The sequence below is a fragment of the Bos indicus genome, chromosome 7 (genome assembly GCF_029378745.1).
Source record: "Bos indicus isolate NIAB-ARS_2022 breed Sahiwal x Tharparkar chromosome 7, NIAB-ARS_B.indTharparkar_mat_pri_1.0, whole genome shotgun sequence".
NCBI lineage: Eukaryota > Metazoa > Chordata > Mammalia > Artiodactyla > Bovidae > Bos > Bos indicus.
This window is the reverse complement of record NC_091766.1, coordinates 16,771,615-16,796,421: the sequence shown is the minus strand read 5'-3', so window position 1 is coordinate 16,796,421 and position 24,807 is coordinate 16,771,615. Positions and strand designations below refer to the sequence as shown.

General features: G+C 55.4%; 2 protein-coding genes across 2 annotated transcripts; both read right to left on the bottom strand.

The window, feature by feature from the left end:
- Positions 1-1,789: 1,789 nt before the first annotated feature.
- RAB11B (RAB11B, member RAS oncogene family) lies at positions 1,790-11,584 on the bottom strand. Its single transcript, XM_019964287.2, has 5 exons — positions 11,426-11,584; positions 4,788-4,983; positions 3,795-3,988; positions 3,349-3,429; positions 1,790-2,774 (listed from the first exon to the last, which is right to left on the bottom strand). The coding sequence occupies exons 1-5, from the start codon at positions 11,463-11,465 to the stop codon at positions 2,629-2,631; spliced, it is 657 nt and encodes a 218-aa protein (XP_019819846.1). The 5' UTR covers positions 11,466-11,584; the 3' UTR covers positions 1,790-2,628.
- Positions 11,585-17,466: 5,882 nt separating this feature from the next.
- On the bottom strand, positions 17,467-24,547 carry ANGPTL4 (angiopoietin like 4). Its single transcript, XM_019964286.2, has 7 exons — positions 24,007-24,547; positions 23,269-23,379; positions 23,024-23,141; positions 19,992-20,105; positions 19,584-19,679; positions 19,211-19,492; positions 17,467-18,124 (listed from the first exon to the last, which is right to left on the bottom strand). The coding sequence occupies exons 1-7, from the start codon at positions 24,343-24,345 to the stop codon at positions 17,952-17,954; spliced, it is 1,233 nt and encodes a 410-aa protein (XP_019819845.2). The 5' UTR covers positions 24,346-24,547; the 3' UTR covers positions 17,467-17,951.
- Between the last annotated feature and the right edge of the window lie 260 nt (positions 24,548-24,807).

Sequence of the window (24,807 nt, the reverse complement as noted above, 5' to 3'; positions counted from 1 at the left end):
TAAGATGTTTTTTTTTTTTTTAAGATGGCATGCTTTATGATATATGTATTTTATGGTAATTATGTGTATTTTAGCATTAAAAAAATACTTCAAGAGCAGTGCCTGGCACAGAGAGAAAACACTGTGCTTATTTATTTATTTATTAACACTGTGCTTATTAAATCACTGTAGAGTAATCGAAACAGCATTGCAGGACTGTGACCCCCCCAAGGGCACAGGGACACATATTCTTGTTCTCAGATATGTGCCCCAGGCCTGGGTCATCACAGAGGCTCCATTAAGACTTGATTTTTGGGGGGTAGGGGGTGGGGACGCTGCTTGCAATGCAGGATCTTAGTTCCCTGACTAGGGATTGAACCTGTGCCCCCCTGCAGTGGAAGCAAGAAATCCTAATCACTGTACTGCCAGGGAATTTCCAGATTTCCTCTTCTGATCGCCTGACACCCTTCCGGTGCCTCATCACTTTACCTGGCCCTCCTGAGCCCTCTTTACACCATCCACCCTCTCCATGCCCTGCCCTGTCCAAACCCAGGTGAGTCAGCACCCCCCAGGGGCTGTGTTCAGCCCTGGAGTGTGCAGTCCCACAGGACCCCCAGTTCTCTCACTGGCCTTGGCCCCCTGGACCACACATCCTGATTCCACCTCCCAGGTCAGAACACCCCTGCGGCTCTGGGCTCTGAGCTCTTCCAGGAGAGATGTGTCAGGGTCTGTCCATCCTTCCTGGCAGGGCAGCCGGAGCCTGGAGGGCGTGCCACCACTCCTCCCCACCCCCCCCCCCCCATCCCACTCTGGTGGCTCTCCTAGGGCTCAAGGGCACAATTGGCTTCTCCCAGAGGCTGGAGCTTCTAGAACAGCTGCCAGCGCTCAGGTGATGGGTGGGGGGAGACACGCGCGTGCGCGCGCGCACACACACACGCACACGCACACACTCACGGTTATGTAATCAGAGTGGGGCAGGGCATTGCTCTGCCCCCTCCACAGTGAGAAGTGATCCTCAGGCCAGTCCTGCCCACACGGGCCAAGGGGAGAAGCTGGGTCCTGAGGAGACCCAGAGGAACCGTCAGCGCCCTCCACCCCTCCTCTGTCACAGGTGTTCCCCCAGTGGGCACTCCTCAAAGGCTGGTCTAGGATGGAGTGAGCTGGGGTGGAGCTGACATCGAGCAAGGTGACGGCTGAGGAGGAGGCCAGGTGGGCGGTAGAATGTCAGCTGCTGCTGCTGCTGCTAAGTCGCTTCAGTCGTGTTCGACTCTGTGCGACCCCACAGACGGCAGCCCACCAGCCTCCCCCGTCCCTGGGATTCTCCAGGCAAGAACACTGGAGTGGGTTGCCATTTCCTTCTCCAATGCGTGAAAGTGAAGTCGCTCGCTCAGTCGTGTCCGACTCTCAGCGACCCCATGGACTGCAGCCCACCAAGCCCCTCCGTCCATGGGATTCTCCAGGCAAGAGTACTGGAGTGGGCTGCCACTGAATGTCAGCAGTGAACCCCAACCTGGGGGCTGAGAACGGGGAGCAGTGGACACAGCCCACCCTTTCACACCCTCAGGTCTTAGGCCTGGCAGTCCTAGTGCCGGGGGCGTCTAACTGCCCACCCCCCAGCCTTTCCTCCCTCCCTGCCTCGGGGCGGCAGGAAGAGGGTCCACCCAACCACACCCTCACCCACCCCAGGACCACGGTGGGATCTGCTCTGTCCTGCGCAGGGGCTGAGCCATGGCGATGGGCGCCTGCAGTGAGACCCCAGCTCAGGAGCGCCACCTGGCAAAGAAAAAGAAGACAAAGGCGCAGCGGCAGGTTTCTGTACAGGAAGTTCGAATTATACATTTTAGTAACCGGGCGAGAGAAACGAGGCATCCGGGCAACAATGCAGGGGCCACAGGGAGAATAAGAGATCGAGAGCTAGGGTTTGGCGTAAATCTTACAAAGTGTATAAAGAATCTGTGTTTCTCTACAATAACAAAAAACCAAAGGCTACAAGAGCGGTTGTATATACAAAACACGGAGATATTGCTTCACTTGCAAACAGGTTCCTGACCAGACGGGGAGACAAGACAGAAAGGGGGGCACAGGATGGGGTGAAGGCTGGAGAGCGCGCTGCGTGCAAAAAGGAGGGGGAGGGGGGAGAGGGTCTTCTCCCAGCATAAATCTACAGGCAGGAGCTTGAGTCGCGCACGCGCGGGAGAGGATGAAGGCGTGCGCTGTGCCGGCTGTGCGTGGGCGAGCAGGCGGTTGAGAGCCAAGTGTCCGCCTGCCCAGCCCCCGGCGCCTTGCTTGGCTGGCTGAATCAGCCAGGAGTGGGGTTCGGGGTGGGAACCCGCCAGAGAGGGAGGGCGGCGATCGCTCCTCTGAGGCTGCCGTGGAAAACTGGAAGAGCCTGCTGCTCATCCCCCTGGCCTCTGGCCCGCGCCTTCCTCCTACCACCCTCCCCGCCCCGCAGAGATGAGAGGCCCACTGGAACCCAAGGAGAGCAGGTGCAGCAGCCAGGGGCTCCTAGCTTTCCTTGGTCTGGTTCTTCGTGCGGAGCTTGAGGGGAGGGCCGGAGCCAGTCGTAGAGGGGCGGGAGGGTGGGGGCGGGGCAGTGAGAGGGGCGGAGGGCCGGGACGTGCACGCACGCTCGGAACAGGTGCGGGGCGGTCACAGGTTCTGGCAGCACTGCAGCTTGTTGGGTTTCTGTCCGTCGGTGGTGGGCGGCACGCTGATGTCCACAACGTTGTTTCCGGGGGACTCGTCGTGCGCTGCACGGTCCGCAATTTGCTTCTGTGACACGATGCGATAGATCTCTACGGGGTGGGGGGAGGGAAGCACGGGGTGAGGCCGCAGTACTCTTCCGGATGTCACCTCCTCCAGGCAGCCCTCCGGATGCTGAGTTGGAATCCCTCTCAAAGGCTCCCACTGTGCCCTGGGCGCCCCTTAATGGGCTCCCGGAGGTTCCCCCCAACCCCCAAGGCTAGCTGTGTACCCGGAAACAGAAGGACCCACACCTGTCTGCAAATGTACCTCCCACCCAGGGCCACTCGTTCTGTAAGATCAGAGGCCTTCTTTTCCAAGGAGAAATTTCCAGAAGCCCTTGGGCTCCGAGTCCCTGAGGCCACATGCCTCCCGCCGACCCTGCAGGCTGTTCTCTAGTGAAGCTACCCAGGACCCACCTGCAGGAGGGTCCCTGTGTTGTGAGTGACAGTACGGGTGGGACCTGGCCTCATGCTGTGGAGCAGGCCCTGTCTGTCCCCATGTCTAGACTGAACAGTGGTCTTCATGAAGGAAGGTTTGGGGGCTGTGCTCTGGAGCATGTGACCTGGGTGGCTGGGGCCCTGCTCATGCCCACCCTCTGGGACCCCAGCTTGGCCCTGTGACCACCTGTGAGGATGTTCTTAAATGCTTCCTCCACGTTGGTGGAATCCAGGGCTGAGGTCTCAATGAAGGACAAGTTGTTCTTTTCTGGAAGAGAGGATGTGGCCCAGGTGAGTCAGCTGGGGGGGTGGGGTGGGGGGCACCCCTACCCTCTCCTGGGGACCCTGCCTGCCTGCCCACTCACCTGGTCCAGGAGATGAAGGTTGGGGGCCAAAGGGGTAGGACTGGATACTTACTCTCGGGGAGGGGAGACTGGCTCTGTGGCCACAGGCATGGAAGATGCACCCAGTGTGGGCCAGCTGCCTTGCCTGCCTTCCAGATGCTTCTCTGACACCTCAGTCAGAGTCCCGCTCTCAGCAGCATGGCCCCTCGAGGCCCCGGCCAGAGCAGATGACCCAGAGTGACCCCCTGGCTGCCCTCTGGCCACCCCTTCAGGTCTGGTGGGCACTCACCTGCGAAGGCGCGGGCCTCATCCGTGGGCACAGCCCGCAGGTGGCGCAGGTCGCTCTTGTTGCCCACCAGCATGATGACGATGTTGCTGTCAGCGTGGTCCCGCAGCTCCTTCAGCCAGCGCTCCACGTTCTCATACGTCAGGTGCTTGGCAATGTCATATACCAGCAGGGCGCCCACTGCGCCACGGTAGTACCTGTGAGGATGGAGGGGCGGGGCCAGGTGTGAGCTGAGTCAGTGCCTGAGGGGGCATCCCAGGCTCCATGGGCAGCAGCTCCTTGGCCTGAGGGGTGACCAACGTGGCCTCAAGAGAGAGGTGCGTGTCCTGAGGCCCCAGGCTCCACCCCCCGGATTCAGCTCAGGAATGGGGAGGCCTGAGAGAGAGTTGGGAATCTGGGGTCAGAAGACACTCCTTGGGTCAACCACTAAAAGGAGAAGACCACCACACAGGGAAATGCCCTGTGTGGCCTAATGCCCGCTGTGGCCTGTCCTGTCCGGGGCACCAAGCAGATGGATGGACAGGCATTCAGTCCAAGAGATTAAGGAGCGGAGGAAGGGACCTGGCCTCAGTGAAAGGAATCCAGGAGGCAGCAAGTGGCTGATGGAAGTTGGAAGGGTCAGGGAAGAGGCAGCCTGTGGGGTCATGATGGCTACTGGGAGGCCAGGATGGAGTGGGACATGGTGAGCACTGGTGGGGGGCTGGGCGGGCTGAGCAGACAGGATGGGGCACAGGCAGAGGGGAGTGGCCCAGGCCAAGACTGGTGATGACAGCCCCCACCATGCAGCCAGTGCCCAGAGGCACGGCAATACGTCAACAGGACCCAGGGGTCAGAGGGGCTGTGGGGCGTGCCCACCTGGGGGTCACAGCATGGCCAAGACTGGGCACCAGCCTTCTAGCGGGTCCACAGCTCCCAGGGATCTTGTCCCTCCACCCTGGGCCTCCTGCTCTCGGGGTTGTGTTCACGATTCCCCTCTCCCCTGGCCCCGCTGCTCACGCCGAGGTGATGGCGCGGTAGCGCTCCTGGCCAGCAGTGTCCCAGATCTGCGCCTTGATGGTCTTGCCGTCCACCTGGATGCTGCGGGTGGCGAATTCGACGCCGATGGTGCTCTTGCTCTCCAGGTTGAACTCGTTGCGGGTGAAGCGGGACAGCAGGTTGCTCTTCCCCACGCCCGAGTCCCCGATAAGCACCACTGGGGGGAGGGGTGGGGAGGGGCACGAGTGAGGCTCCCTGGGCCAGAAGCGGGCAGTGCCCCAGAGCCAAGACCCCACATGCCGCCCACATCCACCCACAGGGCCTTCACAGCGGCGCCCAGGGTGCTGCAGACGCATGACAAGAGTCAGACGGAGCGGAGTCAGTACTGTCCTGGGCCCCTAGCATGAGGTACGACACGAATAGGGTCCTTTAGAGCAGGGCTGCCCCAGATGGGACCCAGGCACTGGGCAGAAGGCAGCCTGGGGAGTCGCAAACCTCGACAGTCCCAAACTTCCCTGGTGACCTGGGAAGTCAGGGCATGCCTGAGAAAGCCTCAGGACTGGGTGACCTTCCGCAGGTCACTTAACCTCTCTGGGCTGCCTTTTCCACAGGAAGACAGTGACGGGAGCACCTTAGGGAGGGGGTCATGGGAATGCCTGGGATCGGAACTCAGCCAACATCTGGTACACTAGGGCAGGTTTGCAAGGCAGGTAGGGCGGTGGTGTCAGATCATCCTGCAGGCACGACGGAACAAGAGCCTGCCTGAGCCGTGAACGCAGAGCAGGGCAGAAAATGGGCGAGTCTCTCTCCACTCTTCCCTTTATCGTGCTGCCTGTCCCCAGCCGTGTAAGCCCTGCCTCTGGGGGCCCAGCCGCTCCAGGCTCTGGGCTGGAAAGGCCAGGAGGGGCTGTGTTCAGGCTCAGAACACAGTCCCGGGGACTTGTGTCCGTGTGTGCACCGTGTGTGCGCAGTGCAGAAGAAACAGCGTCTCTCTAGATGCTCCAGTTGGAAACCACAGGGACGCCCAAGCGTTGGTCTTAGGCTCTGGCACCCCAGGGGCTGCGGACATGGTCGGTCGCTCAAGGTCCCAGCGAAGTTTTTCCTTGATGAGAAATTCTATGTGTGCACGCCCAGATTCCTGCTGCTTGTTACAGCTTCGCTGCTCCCTGACCCCAGACAGGAGTTTCTACGTTTATTCTCAGCGTCGACGAACAGGCTGTTTTCCTCTACGCCGCCAGAGGGCGACTGTGAGCACCCAGAGTGGGTCCCCCCCCCCCCCCCCCCCCCCGCCACCCCCTCATAGGGATCCCACCTCCAAAGTCCGGAGCCCACAGGGCCCTGCATGACCTGCCCCGTCCCCTCCCTGCCCTCATCTCCCCTCTTTTTCCCCCCTCACTCACTCTGTTCCAGACACGTGGGCCTCCTCGCGACACTACCCTTTACCTGGAAGGTTATTCCCCAAGTACCCACCGGGTTCCTGCTCTCCTCTGTGTGGCCCCTCTGGTGGCACTTGATCAAGGAGGCCAAACCCTGCCATTTTCTTAAAACGTCACTCCCCAGTCCCCTTCCCTGTCTTTCCTCCATAGCTTCCAACCCACCACACTCGCCAGCTTTCATTTAATGATTTTTTTTGTCACTCTGCCTCGAGGTCAGCCATCTTGGACAGTCTGGTTTGCTGTCGTATCCCCAGGACCTGGCGCGGTGTGGCGCACAGGACACACCCGATTAATACCTATTGGATGAACGAATGCCAAAGGAGCTGGCGGAGCTTCCCAGGCCCACCTCTCCCCCAGTGGGAGATGCCCAGGTCACCATCCTCGGGCTCTAAGTAAGGAGGGGTAGGCCAGGCAGCTCCCAGGACTCAGTACGCTCTCTGGACTGGCTGCATTAGAGCCAAGAATAACAAGAACAAGAAGAATGTTCTGTGCTGAGAAAGCTCTTGATGTGCTATCACCTCACATATACATCACATGACGCATTTTACAGATGAGAAACTGAGGTGCAGACAGGCAGCCACTTGCGTGGGACCATCCAGTTGAAGAGTGGTTCAGCAGGATGTGAACCCAGGATTCCTAAGTACAGGGCTGAGCTCAGGGGTCTGGGTTTAGCCTCCTCTCCCACCATCTGGGGTATCCTGACCCCCTACAGTAGCTGGTAACTCCTATTCATCCTTCAAAACCCCTGGGTTCAGGCACTCCTCTCCTCTCAAACTACCACCAAGCCACTGATGACAATGCCAATGTCCTCTCCTGACACCATGGGCACCAGACACAAGAATGCCAAGTTGACTTCAGAGAATGGTGGAAAGAGGTCAGTGAACATGGGCCTGAGGGCCAAGGACTCCCAGCCATGCCAGTGGGGCCACGGCTGGACTGACTGTGGGCCCACTGTCCACACCCCCAAGCCCTGACCTCCTTCCCATGGTGATGGCATGAATCTGGCCAAAGCCAAGAAGATTTGCACACAGGTCTCATGTCCTCAGGAACAGAACAGGAAATGCAGAGGAAGAGGGTCCCTTTAGGCCCGGCCCTGTATTCCCCCTACCCTCTCACGGTCTTCCCAGCCCTGTCCATCTGTCCAGCCTGGGGGTCCCATTCTCCACATGGGGTCTGCTCTGGCCCAGCCAACAATCTCTTGAGCCCCCCAGGCCAGGCCCAGCCCTAAGGGCTTTGTTATGGAGTTCGCAAGGCCACCCCAGGGACAGATGCTCACATGATCATGTATAGTTGGGGATGCTTAACCCAGAGTGACCAAGTCCCCTGGCCCAAGGTCACGCCATGAGAACAGTGGAGCCCAGAGCCACACAAGGGCCACCAGCCACAGCCCAGACAAATGGCCCAGAAGGCAGGGCTGCCCCCTAGGTCCCTGGCACACGGTGCCCAGTGCAGAACTGGCTGGTGAGGCAGTGGCCAGGCCAGTCCTGTGTGCAGGCTGTGGAATGAGGATGGCATTGTCCAAAGTACAAGTCATCTGTTGTCTCAGGGAAAGAAAGAGCCCTTGAGGACATGGCCCCCAGCATTTCCCCAGAAGTTGGTGGCATCACTGGCCGGGACACAGTCCCCCAGGGCACACCACTTGGCTGGCCAAGCAGGCAAGCCCCGCTGGCAAAAACAAAGAGCTGGCACCTCTTGGAAACCCTTGGTCCCCTGCCCTGCCCCAGGACAGTGCAGCACATCTAGAGTCCAGCCTCTGACACTCAGGCCACTGAGTGGCCATCAGAGGCACTGCCCCCCCCCACTCCAGGCTGATCAGGGGTCACAGATGCTCCCACTGTGGACCTCACCACCTGGTCCATCAGAGGAGAGGTCAAGGGAACCCCTGGGGAATTGACGGGCAGGCTGGGGAAATGGCCCTGGACTGAAAACGATAAAATGTTAGCAGGATAAAAGTGAGGGTCTATAATTAGATACAAATAAATAAACTCACTTCTGGGGGTGCGAGGGATGAGCCTAGTGGAAAAGGAGAAGCATGTGGGAAAACCCCCAGGGGGACCTGTTGGCCTTGACCAGGAGGACAGGGGAGCCAACCTGTGATGTGGCTGCCAGAAAAGCACATTGGTGCCGGGAGGGCTGGGCAGAGGGCAGCCAGTGTCCTGAGTGAGCGGTGTGGCCCCTCCATGCCCAGGGCAGGGCCAGGGAAAGGTGACTGAAGCCTGGGGGAGGCTGGGCACAGGATGGGGGATGGGAAGATCACAAACCACTCCACTCCAGAAGGGCTCCCCCGACCAGGCGGCAGGGCGGGGGAGCTGTGTGGTGAGAAAGTGGATCCTTGTCAACCCTTCCAGCACAGCTGTGTCTGGACACCTCTCTACTGCCCAGGCCTGACCCTCTGCAGGCCATGGGGTCACAGGAGGGCCTGTGGGGGGGCAGCTTATTCACGTTTCTGTCTACTTGCCATATTTATGGCCAGTGATGCGATAGTGGCAGCTCGCTGCCTGCTGTCTTCCTTCCTTCTTTATTTCCCAGAGTCAGAATTTCCTTTTCCTATTTAACTGAGTGGATTTAGAGACAAATATTAAAAGATAATTGGCAGGGGAGGGGGAGGGTTCTTCCCTGGTGGCTCAGTGGTAAAGAATTGCCTGCCAATGCAGGAGACACAGGTTCAACCCCTGGTCTGGGATGATCCCTCATGCCATAGGGCAGCTAAGCCTGTGTGCCACAATTATTGAGCCTGGGAGCCAACACTACTGAAACACGCATGCCCCAGTGTCTATGCTCTGCAACAAGAAAAGCCATTGCAATGAGAAGCCGACACCACCACAGAGAAACTAGCCCCCTCTTGCCGCAACGAGAGAAAAGTCCGCACAGCAACAAAGACTTAGCACAGCCAAAAATAAATAATAGAGGGTCAAAAAATAATAGAGAGGTCCTCTGACAAGGCATTAAGTGTGAAGGGAGGTCTCAGATGACCAGACTAGGAACCGCTGACCTTGTGGGTTAGACTGTCACTTCTGACCCGGCTCGAGGTCAGCAGGGCACCTGCTAGAGCGCAGGGGGAGAGGGCAGTGGGGCAGGCGGGCATTGCCCCCTGGGGCCAGTTGTCCCTGAAGTATTTCCAGAAAGAGGACTCAGGAGATGGGTCCTGGGAAGCGCACAGCCCAGTTCCAGTGCCCCTGACCCAGTAACTGTTCTTCTGGGAACAGACTTCAAGGAAATAAACCAAAGGACAAAAGATGACTCGTGCAAACACTTGGAGCTGGATTATTTACAACAGCAAATTGTTGTGTTCCGAGTGGGCCTGGAATTAGCTCTCAAGGGTGGCCAATGTCAGCTGGGGAGCCCAGCTCAGCGGCACAGGACCTGACCAAAGCCTAGGTTCACACAGAAGACTCTGGAAAGTCAGTGACCCCTAAACCAGCCCTGCAAATAACAAGTGAGGAAGGACCACAGAAACACTGGGAGGGGGAATTTCCCTGGTGATCGACCCAGTGGCTAAGACTCCATGCTCCCAATGCAAGGGGGCCAGGGTTCAATCCTTGGTCAGGGTACTAGATCCCACATGCTGCAACTAAGTCCCAATGCAGCCAGATAAATAAATATTTATAAAAGAAAAGAGACTCTGGGAGGAACGCCCCCTACCCAGGCCTGCCCAGCAGTACACATCCAGGTGGGAGCCAGTCAGCACCTGGGGAGCAGCCCCCTGGAGTAGGCTGGGTAGACATAGGCACCATGTGCTGCAGGACTGGCATCCAGGCCACCTGTCACCCACCCTCAAAGCCCTGACAGTGTCCATTCTCGCCTCTAATGTGAGACCCCCCCAGGACTCAGTCAGCACCTGAGCCAGATGCCTGCTGACCACACAGCCTCACCTGCTGGCAACCTATGAGCTTGCAAGCAGCTCCTGGAGCCCACAATGCTGTGTGACAGAGTGGCACAGGGACTCCCTCTGCCCAGAAACCATTCACTACTGGAGATCCCACTTTCTACATCCCCAAGGTCCCCAGAACCCCAGACTCAACCAGGGATGATACCACAGACACATAGTGACGGGCACACTACATTCCCAGCCATGGCCAAGCTCCCCCAATGAGGCAAAGATGCCAAAGGCTGGCATGGGAGGTAGCATGGCAAGGGTGCCCTGAGTGGGCCTGGAGTTAGCTCTCAAGGGTGGCCAATGTCGGCCGGGGAACACAGCTCAGTGGCACAGGACCTGGCCAAAGCCTAGGTTGGCACAGAAGGCTCTGGAAAGTCAGTGACCCCTAAGCCAGCCCAGCAATGGCTGCCTGACCTGCCCACGTCTTACTTGAGGCCCCTAGAGCCCTCTGCTCCCTGGCCAAGGAAGATCCTTTGGTAGGTTGGAGGAGGAGGTCTGACAACCCCAGGTACACTGCTTAAATGGTCTGGGTTCAAATCCTGCTCCACCACGTAAACTGTGCCCGTTTCCAGGTTCATAAAGAGAAAGACTGGATAATACAATACCGACCTCACTGTGGCGAGGGCTTCAATGAATTCACGTGTGTAAAGTGCTTAGAAAAGTGCAGGTATTTGGAGAGCGCTTTTAAAAGAGTTCTAAGAGTTAACCATCAGGTCTGGGTTTAGCACACACAGTCCCTGACTTCCCCCCCCACTCCAGGTGCCCCTCAACGCATTTCCGACTCCACTTCCCAATCCAGGCTCCACTGCCCTCCCACCACCACCACACCTTGATCCCCATTGTTCTCCCCTACCTTCCCGGGCACCCTACAGATGCACTGCCACTAATCAAAACAGGCCCCTCCCACTAGGTGAGAGCACCGCCCCCATTCGCCCAGCCCATTTCTTGGACACGCCCACCACATCCTAGCACCGCCTCTAACGGCCCCGCCCCCATCGCGAAGGGAGCTTTCCACTCAGCCCGGCCCGCCAAATGCTGGGGCGGCCCCGCCCCTCTGAAGGCCCCGCCCCTAACGGCCTCTCCCACTGCCCGGGGCCCCACCCACTCTGGGCCCTGGCCCCGCCTCGGCGCATCCCGGGCCCCCAAGCCTCTCTGGGCAGCCGGCCTCGCATGGCCGCGCACCCTGGCCCGAACTTGACCAAGACCGGCCTTCACTGGCCTTTCTCGGCTGCCCGGCCTGCTGGGCCCCAAGCTTCGGGCTGCGGCCTAGGCCCAGAGGCCTGAAGCGCAGCCTCGGCTCCTGCCTGCCACCGCCCGCTTGCCCGTCTGTGCCCCACCGACCGCACCTTTGAATAGGTAGTCGTACTCGTCGTCCCGGGTCCCCATTGTCCTGGCGCTTCCGGCGGGATCGGCGACTCCGCAGCCCCACCACAAACACCCGACGGGGGCGGAGCCGGCGCCGCGCAGAGCGGCGGCCGAATGGCCAATCAGCGGTGGGTGATGTAGCGACCGGCACCCAGGGCAGCCAATAAGAGACGGAAGCAGAGCCTCTGGGGTGGGCGCCTCCGGAGACCCACCTTCTTCGCCCTCGGTCTCCCGGAGAAAGGCGGAAGGAATGCGGACCTTTCGGAAGTGACAGCCTCACCAGCCTATCAGAAGCGAGTTCTGGAAGGCGGGGCGGAAGACTGGAAGAATGGAACGGATTGACGGGGCGAGTAGCCAATGAGAGGTTTGATTCAGATAGTACCGGGCCTCCAGATGACCTGTCCGGGAAGGGAAATAGGGCTACGTCCAGGTAGTGTTACGCTATTTAACGTCCCAATGACGTCATAGGTCAATGCGCGCTGCTCTGCGGTACGCCCACTCCCACCCTCGCTGCCCCAGTAAATGACAGCTCCTGGCGGGCATCTGTGTGTGGACCTTTTCTTCTTAGAGGTCCCCTTCTTTCTGGGTTGCAGTTTCCATCCCTACGGCGGCCTCGGTTTCCTCACTCTGTATAACAGGGAAGAAATCTTAGGGAATCTTGGAGTATAACTAGATCATTGATCTAAACAGATCTAATCTACCACCACCGTCAGTCATTGGGTCTTTGTTTAACAAATATATATAAATCCTTACTGGATGTCAGAATCCCTCTGCCAAGCAGGAGATGCAGGTTTGATTGTGGAGAAGGAAATGGCAACCCACTCTAGTATTCTTGCCTGAAGAATCCCATGAACAGAGGAGCCTGGTGGGCTACAGTCCATAGGGTTGCAAAGAGTCAGACACAACTGAGCGACTAAACAACATCTGGGATGTCAGACACTCTCTCCTTCTCTGTCTCTTTATCTTGCTTTATTCCACATCTCTTCTGCCGTAAGGAGGATTTATTTATCTTCCCTTGACATTAAAGTATATTTCCCTCTCAATCCTGTTAATAAACAAAATTCAGCTGAGTAAATGTGAAGATCTTATTGCCCTTATTAAAAGGTTCATGAATCAAGCAACATCTCATCTGTCAAGCAGAGATAATTCCCAGTTGTTGTTGTTCAGTAACTCAGTTGTGTCCAACTCTTTGTGACCCCATGGGCTGCAAGCACCCCAGGCTTCCCTGTCCTTCACCATCTCCCAGGGTTTGCTCAAAACCATGTCCATTGAGTCAATGATGCCATCCAACCATCACATCCTCTGTCACCCTCTTCTCCTGCCTTCAATCTTTCCCCTCATCAGTGTCTTTTTCAATGAGCTGACTCTTTGAATCAGGTGGCCAAAGTATTGGAGCTTCAGCTTCAGCATCAGTCCTTCCAATCAACCTTCCATTGAGGGTTCATTTCCTTTAGGATTGTACAAAATGGAAGACTTTTATAGAAAAGAGGGTGGAACAAAGAAGTCATGCACAACAGAAAAATGAAAGCCTTCAGGTGAGGCCAGCTTTTGATTGGCTGAATTGTGGTGTTTCCATTGGCTGGACAGGAAGAAAGTCTTCTTTTCTCCCACTTGAGTGAAGTAGTAGCAGTTCTGTTTGGGAGCGTAAGGTGCCTCTCTTCTGGTTGGGGTCTGTAACTGATGTCTTCCTGTTTGGGGTAATTGAAGAGTGGCAGGTCATAAGAGCTCCCTCTGCAAGCCTTTTTAACTCCTTTTTCTTTTTTTAATTTGCCTGCCCTGGGTCTTAGTTGCCGCATGCGGAATCTTTTAGTTGAGTCATGGAGGCTCTTAGTTGCAGCATGTGGAATCTAGTTTTCCTGACCAGGGATCAAATCAGGGCCCCCTGCCTTGGGAGTGTGGGATCTTAACCACTGCGTCACGAGGGAAGTCCCTTTGATGCCAATTTTAGTTGAGGTTTCCTGTTTTTAATTTTCACAAATATATTTACATATTTAGTTTCTGTCCCCCACCAACAGAACATCAACCCTGTGAGGGCAGAGACTGTGTTTGTGGCCATCACTGCTTTGTCATAGCTAGTGCACAATAAATGGTTGATTAATGATAGTGTAAGTATAGGGGCTTCCCAGGTGGCACAGTGGTGAAGAATTTGCCTACAATGCAGGAGATGCAGGAGACTCGGGTTTGATCCCTGGGTCAGAAAGATGGAGGAGGAAATGGCAACCCAATCCAGTATTCTTGCCTGGAAAATTCTATAGGCAGAGGAGCCTGGTGGGCAGGCTACAGTCCATGGGGTTGCAACAAGTCAGACACAACTGAGCATGCAGGCATGCTCTATGCAGTGTAAGCATAGAGCTCATGTGCTAATTATAGTAATTATTATAATTGCCTCCTGGACCTCATCCTTGGGATGTTCACCAGGCATCCCAAACACAAATTTGACCTCTTTTCCCATATTCTCTCCTCCTCCTGTGACTCCATCCCCCCACTCCCATCATCAAAGCCAGAGGTTGTGGACTCCTCTCTTTTTCTCATCCTTTATTCCCCTGCCCCTCTCTCCCATCCCCTCCCTCAATTGCATTACTCTGCCCCTCCTCCCTCCTAAATTTCTGACCACTTGGCACCCTCTCCTCTGCTGCTGCCCCTGTCCCAGCCCTGTCATCACTACCTGGACCTGTGTTTCCTGTTCCCAAAATTCCCTGCTCTGTGCTCACCTCACACAGTCTGTTCTTCGCATAGGAGTCAGAGTCTTTCTTTCTTCCTTTCTTTTCAAATTGAAGTATAGTTGATTTACAATGGGATTCCCTGGTGGCTCAGATGGTAAAGAATCCACCTGCAATGCCGGAGACCTGGGTTTGATCCCTGGGTCGAGAAGATCCCCTGGAGAAGGAAATGGCAATCCACTCCAGTATTCTTGCCTGGGAAATCCCATGGACGGAGGAGACTGATGGGCTACAGTTCATGGTGTTGCAGAGTCAGACATGATCGAACCGACTAACACTTTCACTTTCACTTGATTTACAAGTATATAAATCACTTGATTTATATACTTTCAGGTATGTAGCAAAATGATTCATGTAAATATATATGAATATATATTCATATAAATATATATATCTCAGATTATTTTCCATTATAGGCTATTGCAAAATATTGAATATAGTTCCCTGTAGTGTACAATAGGCCCTGTTTAGTAGTGTGTATATTGGAGCAGGAAATGGCAACCCACTCCAGTGTTCTTGCCTGGAGAATCCCAGGGATGGAGGAGCCTGGTGGGCTGCCGTCTATGGGGTCGCACAGAGTCGGACACGACTGATGCGACTTAGCAGCAGTGGCGGCGGCAGCAGTGTGTATATGGGGCTTCCCTGGTGGCACTAGTGGTAAAGAACCTGCCTGCCCATGCCGGAGATGCAAGAGACATAGGCTTGATCCCTGGGTTTGGTTCGTGGGTCGGGAAGATACCCTGGAGGTCGAAATGGCAACCCACTCCAGTCTCTTGCTTGGTGGTGAATGGATCCCATGGAGAAGAGCCTAGTGGGCTACAGTCCATGGGGTCGCAGAGAGTCAGACACGAACTGAAGCAGCTTAACACGTGCACACACATACTGAGAAAGTCATACCTTTTTTTTCCAGTTCTTTTTTTTAAGTTAGTTCTTTATTGAAGTATTGTTGATTTACAGTGTTGTGTTAATTTCAGGTGTATAGTACAGTGATTCATATATATATAATATATATTCAATTATATATGGAGACATATTTTTCAGAAATTTTAAAATATTTATTTTTATTTATTTGGTTGTGCCAGGTCTTAGTTGCGGCAGGAGTGACCTTCAGTCTTCATTGCAGCATCTTTAATTGTGGCATGTGGGATCTAGTTCCCCGACCAGGGATTGAACCCGAGCCCAGAACACTGAGAGCCCAGAGTCTATTTATTTAATTTTGGCCGATCCATGAAGCTTGCGGGATCTTAGTTCCCCTAAACCAGAAATTAATCCGCACCCTCAGCAGTGAAAGCACAGACTCCTAACCGCTGGACGGTCAGGGAAGTCCCTCTAACTGGAATTTGAAAGCATCGGCATTGTTTTTTCACCGAGTTTAGTTTTCCTAACCTATTTATAGCAAGTGATATGGGTTTTCCACATGCTGTAGAGATATGCCTCTACTTTTTAAAAAACTGGGTCAATAAGTCCCTGTATGCCTAGGAGTGTGTCATCTGGCTTAATTATTAACAACACACCCCCCTTTCACTCTCAACAGTGTCTCCATTTGGACGATCAATTAGAAGAGTGTCTCTGTTTGGACCCTTATCTGTAATGGGAATACATGCATGGTGCTGAGACAAATCTTTTAAAAATTTATTTTTATTCATTTGGCCGAGCCAGGTATTCGCAACTGGCCGAGCCAGTTGCGGCAATGGGGATCTCTGATCTTTGCTGTGGCATATGGGGTCTTTTGTTGCGGCATGTGAGATCTAGCTCCCTGACTGGGTTGGAACCTGTGTCCCCTGCATTGGGAGCATGGAGTCTTAGCCACTGGACTGCCAGGGAAGTCCCCAGATGAGGATCTTTCTGTTGACTAGCGTGTCCCAAGCACTTGGGACAGGGCTTGGCCTTTAGTAGGTGCTTAAGAAATATTAGTTGAATTTATATGTGTGTGTGTGTGTGTGCACACCCGCGTGCTAAGTCACTTCAGTCTTGTCTGCCTCTTTTGTGACTGCATGGACTGTAGCCCGCCAGGCTTCTCTGTCCATGGGGATTCTCCAGGCAAGAATACTGGAGTGGGTTGCCATGCTCTCCTCCAGGGGATCTTCCCGACCCAGGGATCGAAGAACGTGTGTCTCATGTCTTCTGCACTGGCAAGCGTGTTCTTTACCCCTAGTGCCACCTGTGAAGCCTATATATATATATATATATATATACACTACATACACATACACACATATATATTTTTTCTTTTTATCCACCCCTCCTCACCCACTATATGTATATATTTTAAGGCTAATTTAAAGGAAAACTTTTGCAGACATAGCCAAAAGTGGGAAGAGTTTACACAAAACTCTGCATTAATGTAAGAGTAGAGGGAATTCCCTGGCAATTCAGTGGTTAGAACTCTTGAGCATTCACTGCCGAGGTCGTGGGTTCAATCCCTGGTAGGAGAACTAAGATCCGCAAGTTGCAAGGCAAGGAAAAAAAAAAAGTAACACAGTAGAGCTGGGTTGTGCAAGATGGTGGCCATTGGCCACTGTGGCTGCTGAGCCCTTAAATATGGTCGGTCCAAATGGAAATGTGCCGTAAATGTGAAATCTATACCGGGTTCAGAAGACTCAGTACGAGAAGCCACGTCAAGTATCTCAGTAACTTTTATATTGACCACATGTTTAACCTGCAATATTTTGAATATATCGGGTTCAATCAAGTACACTCCTAAATAATTTTTTCTTTCTTATATATATATATATATATATATTTTTTTTTTTTTGCCCATGCCACAAGGCATGTAGGATCTTATTTCCAGACCATGGATCAAACCTGTACCCCCTGCAGTGGAAGCTCAGAGCCTTAACCACTGGACCACCAGGGGAGTCCCCTACTTTGTTTCTTTTTAAACTTTAGCTGTTTTTATTTCCTTTTTCTTTGTTTTGCTTTTTTAAAAATGTGACCCCTAAAAAAAAATAACATTAAATATGCAGCTTACATCCCTATTTCTCTCATGTGGCCAGACACTAAAAGGTTATCAAGATTCATGTGCATAAGTATGATCAGGAAGAGCATCAAACTTTCTCTATTACCTGCTTCCAGAAGGACCAAATGAGGGTTTTGCTTTGTACCTCTGAAAATGAACATGAGATCTCCATTATGAAACCATAAGTGAAGGAAGTTGAAAGCAGATGTTGGAGACGGTGGGGATGACTAGCATTGTCCTCAAGAGCCCTGGAGTGTTCACCCTCCACCCTGTGAGCCTGTTTATGCGGACTCTGAAAACTGTCCACTTTGAAAAACAAACCAAAAGACATAAAAGAATGAAATGTTTTGAAGTTGCTTTTATTCCGAGAATTCTGTGGGTTCCACCCAGACGCCGTGGGCGCCAGCTGACTCACAGCACCCAGGCACCACAGTACGGTGAGGGTGCCCAGGCCTACGGGAAGCCCTGGTCCTCCAGCCAGTCAATGTGACTGAATCCACTGGCCATCGAGGGCCGGCCTGGCTGCCCCACCCCCGCAGGGTCCCCTCTGCATCCCCTGCTCCTTGGCGGGTGAGGGGGGTTTCTGTGCCCCTCTGTCCCACGTTTTTGGGGTCTGTGCCCAGCAGCCCTACAGCCCTGCTCTCCTCAGAGGGCATTTCCTGCAGCCTCCCCTACTCATCAAGGGGACCTCTCCAGTCATGGGCATCTTCTCTGTCCTTGAGGCTCCAGACAGCCCTTGTCTGGAGCCCCTGCCCAGGCAGGGAGTGGCCACACGTGGACAAGAGTCACTGTCCTCTGGGGGCCTGAAACCAGGCCCCAGAGAGGAGGCTAGGAGGCCGCTGTGGGCTGTACCAGGATGGTGGTGGCCTGCAGTGGGTAGTAGCGGCCCCGCCAGGTCTTCCAGAAGATGCCCTTCTTACGCTGCTGCCGCTGCCTTGGAATGGAGTGGAAATACTGGCCGTTCAGGTTGGAGTGACTGCAGGTGCCAAACCACCAGCCACCTGCCAAGGTCAGAGAAAAGGGGACATGGTCAAGCCTGTGGGTCCTTGGGTCTCCAGTGGGGCCGAGGTGGGGAGGGGGCTGGGTGTTGGCCATCACCCACTTTAGATGAGAGAACTTTGGCAGTGGTTGTCAGACTGTGTTCCAAGGAACCCCAGCTTGTGACAAAGGCACCTCAGGGGCTCAGGGCACCTCCCCACCCCATCCTGGTAACTGCGGCTTTTACATCTGTGACCCTGGCAAGTTACTTGTCCACACTTGCCACATGGTGAACATTTATTAAAGCCTTTCTATGACTGTCGTGTGTTTCACTAGTTTGTATCACACTGAACCATGTGAAATTAATCACTATTCCATCCTTCTTCCCAAGACGGAAATGGCAACCCACTCCAGTGTTCCTGCCTGGGAAATCCCATGGACAGAGGAGCCTGGCAGGCTACAGTCCTCGGGGTCACAAAGAGTTGGACATGACTCAGTGACTAAACAACAAACAACCATCCTTCTTTGACCCACCACAAGGCAGTTTCATCTGTTTCACTTCATAGGTCGTGGGCTCTGCCTTCAGTTTGTCTTGGTGGCTAGCCTGTGGCAAAGTCATCTCATTGTATTAATATTTTCATAGCAATCATGTGGTGTGGGCAGAGTGGTTATACCCTTTCTTTTTTTCTGGCCTCACCATGCAGGATCCTAGTTCCGTGACCTAGGATTGAACCCATGTCCCCTACAGTGGAAGCTCAGATCCCCAACCACTGGACCACCAGGGAAGTCTCTATACCCATTTTAAAGATGGGGAAAATGAAGGGGGGGAGGCCTTGTCAGTTGCCTAAGGGTCCACAGCAAGTATGGAGAAGGGGGCACAGAAATAAGGACTTCCCTGGTGGTCCAATGGTTAAGAATCTGCACTCCCAATGCAGGGGGCACGGGTTTGATTTCTGGTCAGGGAACTAGATCCCACATGCTTCAACTAAGACCTGGCACAGCCAAAAAAAAGAACAGTGGCATGGAAACAGATGGGGTTGAAGGCGGGGCAGGGATGCTGAAAAGCTGTGTGGAGAAGGGCAAGATGGGGAGGGACAGGGCTCGCTTACCAGAGAGGCTCCTGGCGCAGTTCTTGTCTCCGCGGAGGTCGTGGTCCTGGTCCCAAGTGGAGAAGGGCAGGGAGAGGCCACTGGGCGAGAAGGTGGTGGCGCCCAGTTTGCTGGCCACCGGTGGCGTGAGCTGCAGGCTGTAGGCGGTGTCTTCACCCCCCAGGTGGATGGGGAACTGCAAGGACTCGGCATTGCCCTCCCAGTCCTGCAGCTGCACAGCCAGGCGGCTGCCACGGTCCCCAAGGATGTGATGCACCTTCTCCAGGCCCAGCCAGAACTCGCCTGCCACGGGAGAGGCCAATCCATGAAGAGGACCCCCAGATCTGTAACACTCTCCTCCCCGCTATGCCTCTGGCCTGCAGGAAACACCTACCTTGGGGGTCTCCGAAGCCATCTTTGTAGGCTTCCCAGGGCTGGTTAAAGTCCACGGAGCCATCCTGACGCCTCTGAATTACGGTCCAGCCTCCATCTGCCCAGAAAAGTGCGAGGTCATCAGGAGGATTCTTCTTATAAGGGATCCTGCCTCCCCTGTTTGGCTCCCTAAACCCCAAAGCACCTCTAAACCCAGGGAGAACAGTTCCTCTCACCCACCCCAGCAGGATGGGAGGAAGACTGGCAAAGAAAGAAGGTGAGCTGGCCAGTAAGCTGGGGGTTCTGCCTAGATCTTTGTCCCAGGACTCAGCAGAGAAGGAGGAAGTGGGGAATAAGAAGTGGCTGCACTTGACGGAAAGACAACCAGGCCTGTGATATTCAGGGTACCTGGGGGCCAGCCCAGCCCTACCTGAGGTCATTTTGCAGTTAACCAGGAAAGGCGGGGATCCCTGGGGCTGGATCTGGAACAATCCACTTTCCCTCTCTCCCTCTTCAAACAGCTCCTGGCAGTCCCTGGGCAGTCCTGAAGGACAGACAAAAGATGGGGGGGATTGAAACGGAGAGCCGTCCTAGGGGCGTCTAAGGAAACAGGCATGTCTGGGGGCTAGGCAGCATGTGACAGGGGCAGGAGGGGGCACTCCTCAGCTCACCGTGCCCCCTTCCACTTGCCTAAAGTTGCCCATGACTCCCCAGGACCAGCCAGACCCATCCTGCCTCCTCCCACCCTGAACGCCCATCCTCTGGCCACACAGCCTTCCTGGTAGCACGCACGCTCTGGCCACAGGGCCTTGGAACATGCTAGTATTCTGCCTAGGACCTCTTCCCTCATGCAGTTCTCTGCCTCATATTAAAAGTCCCAGCTTCTGGAAAGGATGATGTCTCAGACACCCATCCCTCCCCTCCCCTCCCCCACATCCTGTTGCAATAAATAGGGAAAAAAGAGGAATGAGTTTTTTTCTTTCCCTTTCCTGAGAACAAAGAAGATAAAGAGAACAGTGATCAGGCCTGAACATTCCTAGTTGTTTCCTTTTTCTTACTTTAACTGCTCCTAACTCTGCTTGTCTGTAAGGAAGCTTGCTCTTCGGCCTTTCTGGGGTTTACCCTTACAACACCCTTCCCCTTGTAGTTACACACTGGAAAGAAGACCACAGAGCCACGTAACAGCCAGACTCAATCACTGAGTTACCAACACCAGACTATGGCTGTCTTAGAAACAATGCAAGAGGGAGAAATCAAGACCCTGTCGCCTTTGTTCCTCATCACCGACCCCTGACTATGAGCCTTTGCCTTATATAAGGCCCGAGACTCATCATGGGCGTTGAGGGGGCACAGTTCTTGAGGCATGAGCCTACCGTGTTTCGAAACTCTTTGCTGGCTGAGAATTAAAGCCACCTTTCTATTCCCTCCAAACTCTGTCTCTGTATTTTTTTCTTCAGCTTCAGTGGGCAGAGAAGGCCAAGATTTTGGCCATCATTAGCCCAAGACCAGGCTAAGGGCCACTGAGGACTTCCTACTCCCCAACACTGGGGACATCTGTGATCTCTCCACAACTTCCCATACTGTATGAAGTCCCTGAAGTCAGGAATGAGGAATGGCTCTCTGCCCACCATCTGGCACCAGCTGATGCCAGCCCACAGCAGATGTTTAATAAAGATGCCATGAAAGAATGATTGAAGGAGCTGGACCAGAGTGGGGGTGGGGCCGGAACAGAGAGAAACGGGAAGGGGCTCTGCTTCCTCCAGCCTCGGGTGAGCATTAGGCCTGGATAGGGTTTGGAGGGCACCACAGAGGCCCCACCCGGGGTCCCGGGCATCTGAGAGGGAGAAGGAAGGATTGAAGAGTGAAGGAGGGAGGGACGGAGGGATGGCTTGGGCATGTCTGCAGACTGGGGAAGTCCCTGGCCCCCACCCCAGCAGGAAAAGTAGGGGAAAGGTTGAAGGGGGAAGGGCAGGCTCAGGTTGAGGGGTGAACATGTTGGCGCTGTGGGGGTGGGGGCGGGCCCAGAGTGACTGCTGACATTTCCCGGCTCCTCAGGCAGCTCCCCTTTCGCCTACTTTCCTCTCTTCCAATCACAACAGGCAGCCGGCCAAACCACCAGTGTGGCTTCCATTAGCACCAGCTGTTTGTCTCCTCAGCTCTGACCTTTCTCCGGCTTGGCAGGGCTGAGCCTGGAGTCCCCCAACCTACACATGACCCCCCCTCCCCCATCACATTCCTGAGGTGGGACCTTTGCCTGCTGGCCCCTCCCAGAAGCCCCTCATGGCAGGGCTACCATTTGGGAGGGTGTAGCGGACCCTTCCCCTTCCTGGTGGGGGAGGTGGTGGGACCAAGAGGTGGGAGAGCCTTCAAGACCAGAGGGATGGAAGCCAGCAACCAGCCCGAGGGCGGGTGTGAAGAGGGGGATTCGAACTTTCACCCGGTTGGCTGTAGACTGCTGCAGATGCCAGTGGGGGGATGGGGTAGGAGGACCTCAGGGAAGTCAGCCAGGTCTGGACCTGTGAACTTAGGGTGGGACAGAGACACTGGGGAGCTGGGAGCCAGGGTCAGACACCTACAGACATGCTGGTTTGGAGATGTGGGGTGCTCTGGGGCACACACAATAAAGGATCTAGAACTTGTAGGAGTCGGGGCAGGGTGAGAAGGGGCGATCAGCACTTCCAGGTCAATAGAGCCGTGAGAGCCAGGCAAGGTGCATGGATCAAGGGGCCCAGACTTGTTAAGAGATGCAAGAGTGAATGGTGTGACTGGCCGGGGAGATGGGGGTTCCCTGCCTTAGTCTCCCTTCCCAGATCCACACTCTAAAATGAGGGCCCAGAATTCCCTGGCCGGCCTGTGGTTAAGACTCTGTGCTTCCAGTGCATGGGGCGTGAGTTCAATCCCTGGTCAGGGAACTAGGATCCACATGCCAAGTGATGCAGAAAACAAACAAACAAACAACAACAAACACCTGGTGGCCCCAAACGTCAGAACATCCCCCTCCCCAGCAGCCGTTCTCTTTTAACCCAAGGGGGGCTCCAGTCTCCCAAACTGGCACCCTTTTGTCCACCATCCCGCCCTCCTGCAAGGGTCCAACCCCCAGGAAGTTGTCCCTGAGCCATGCCAGCCCTTTCCCCACACCCTTGCAGCTCAACCCCCTCTTGGACCCACTTTCCCAACCCCTGCTCCAGTTAGTGGCTCTCGAGGCTTTGGGAAAATCCCACTGACTTTCTGGGAAGAAGGGTTTGAGGGGAGCCCAGAGAGGAAGGGTAAGGGCTGAAGAGGGGGATGTCCTGGTCACCCCTTCACCAGAGACCTGTCCTCCCACGAGGATGCACAGCCAGAGCCTCTCTCTTTCTCAGTAAGGTGGACCGAACAAGGAAAGGGGAAAGAATGGTAAGTCGGGGAATGAGGGTGGGGGTTGGGGGGAGTTTGCTAGAGTCCAGCAAAAGGTTGGACACTCACTGTGCAGGCGGCTGATATTGTGAGCTGGGCCAGCAAGCTGGGCCATCTTGGGCAGCCTCTTCCTCCTGGCGGGCTTGGCCATCTCGTGGCCCAGGTGCCTGGGGGCCAGGTGATCCATCTAGGACAGGACCAGGAGGAGGATGTCAGGTCTGGCTGGTTCAGGCTGCTCAACCTGCCTGGCTCCACAGCCAGACCCACAGGGTCCACCTTGAACCTCCCTCCCCATCTGGAGCAAGCACTGGCACCTGGCTCTGTAGATTCTGGATTCGCAGCTGCTGCTTCTCCAAGTGCCGCTGCTGCTGGGCCACCTTCTGGAAGAGTTGCTGGATCCTGCTGTTCTGAGCCTCCAGCTGAGTCTGGGGAGAGTGTAAAAGTCTGGTGAGGATCCGGTCTTCTGCCACCACCTTCTCCATTCATCCGCTGGTCCTGCTTCCAACTCTCCATCCTTTGAGGCCGGGGCAGAAGAGCCCAGGCTTCCCTGGTGGCTCAGTGGTAAAGAATTCGACTGTCCATGCAGAAGATACAGGAGAAGTGGGTTCGATCCCTGGAGATCCGCTGGAGGAGGAAATGGCAACCCACTCCAGTGTTCTTGCCTGGACAATCCCATGGACAGAGGAGCCTGGAGGGCTACAGTCCTGTGTTGTGCATAGTCGCTCACTCGTGTCCGACTCTTTGCGACCCCATGGACTGTAGCCTGCCAGGCTTCTCTGACCATGGGGATTCTCCAGGCAAGAATAACGGAAAGGGTTGTCATGCCCTCCTCCAAGGTATCTTCCCAACCCAGGGATCGAACCCAGGGTCTCCTGCACTGAGGCGGGTTCTTTACCGTCTGAGCCACCAGGGAAGCTCGTTACAGTCCATGGGGTAGCAAAAGAGCCGGATATCACGGAGCGACTGAGCATGCAGGCAAAAAGGAGAGACCAGGGTGTTCGGGATGCGCCCCTTCTTGTTCACTCCCTTCCAGGGCAGTAGCGTATATGTACCTTCAAGCTGCGGAGGGTTTCTGGGGAGGCGTCGCCGCCGCCGGGATTGACCAGATTGGCCTGGGCGCGCGGAGGCGCGGCGGACCCCTCAGGATCCTTGCAGGCGGCCCCACACGCGCCCAGACGCCGTTCCAGCTCGCCCAGCTGCCCACGGGTGCGCTCCACGTGTTCGCGCAGCCCGTGGCCGAGCTGCAAGAGGCCGTGTGCCAGCACGTTCACCTCGTCCCAGGAAGCAAAGCGCGGCGTCTCGGGAGGCTCCGGGCGGCCCTGAGCGCTCAGCAGCCCGGCGGTGGCGGCGCACAGCATCAGGGCTGCTCCGGCTGTCGGCGCACAGCGCATCCTTCCTGGTGGTCCAGGCTTCGGAACGCGGAGATTCGGAGAGGCAGGAATGAGGGGGCGCCAGAGAGACTCTGGGGTCGAGGTGCGAGGGCTGGAAACCCGAAGGCCCTGGCGGAGGACTCGCTTCGGTGCAGAAGCCGGAGGAAAGACTAGAGTGACAGCCCCCGGCCCTCGGCTTGGTGTGTCTGTGCGACGCCCTCTGTTATAAGCGCTGCGCGCGCGAGGAAGGAGGAGCCTAGAAGGCGGGGCGCGTGAAGTTCCGGGGGCGGGGAGTGGGGGCCGGGGTTGGGGTTCAGTACGCTGGAAGCAGGGTAGTTATGCCGGCTCTGGGAAGCCGTGGGAAGTGCAAAAGTCTGGCTTCTCTCACCAGGTCCTGATGTGCGTTTTCCGTCGTGCCTTCTCTGCTGACCATGGGAGACGTGACCTCCTCTCCCCGCGGTCCCCTTCCAGGCACCGGCATTC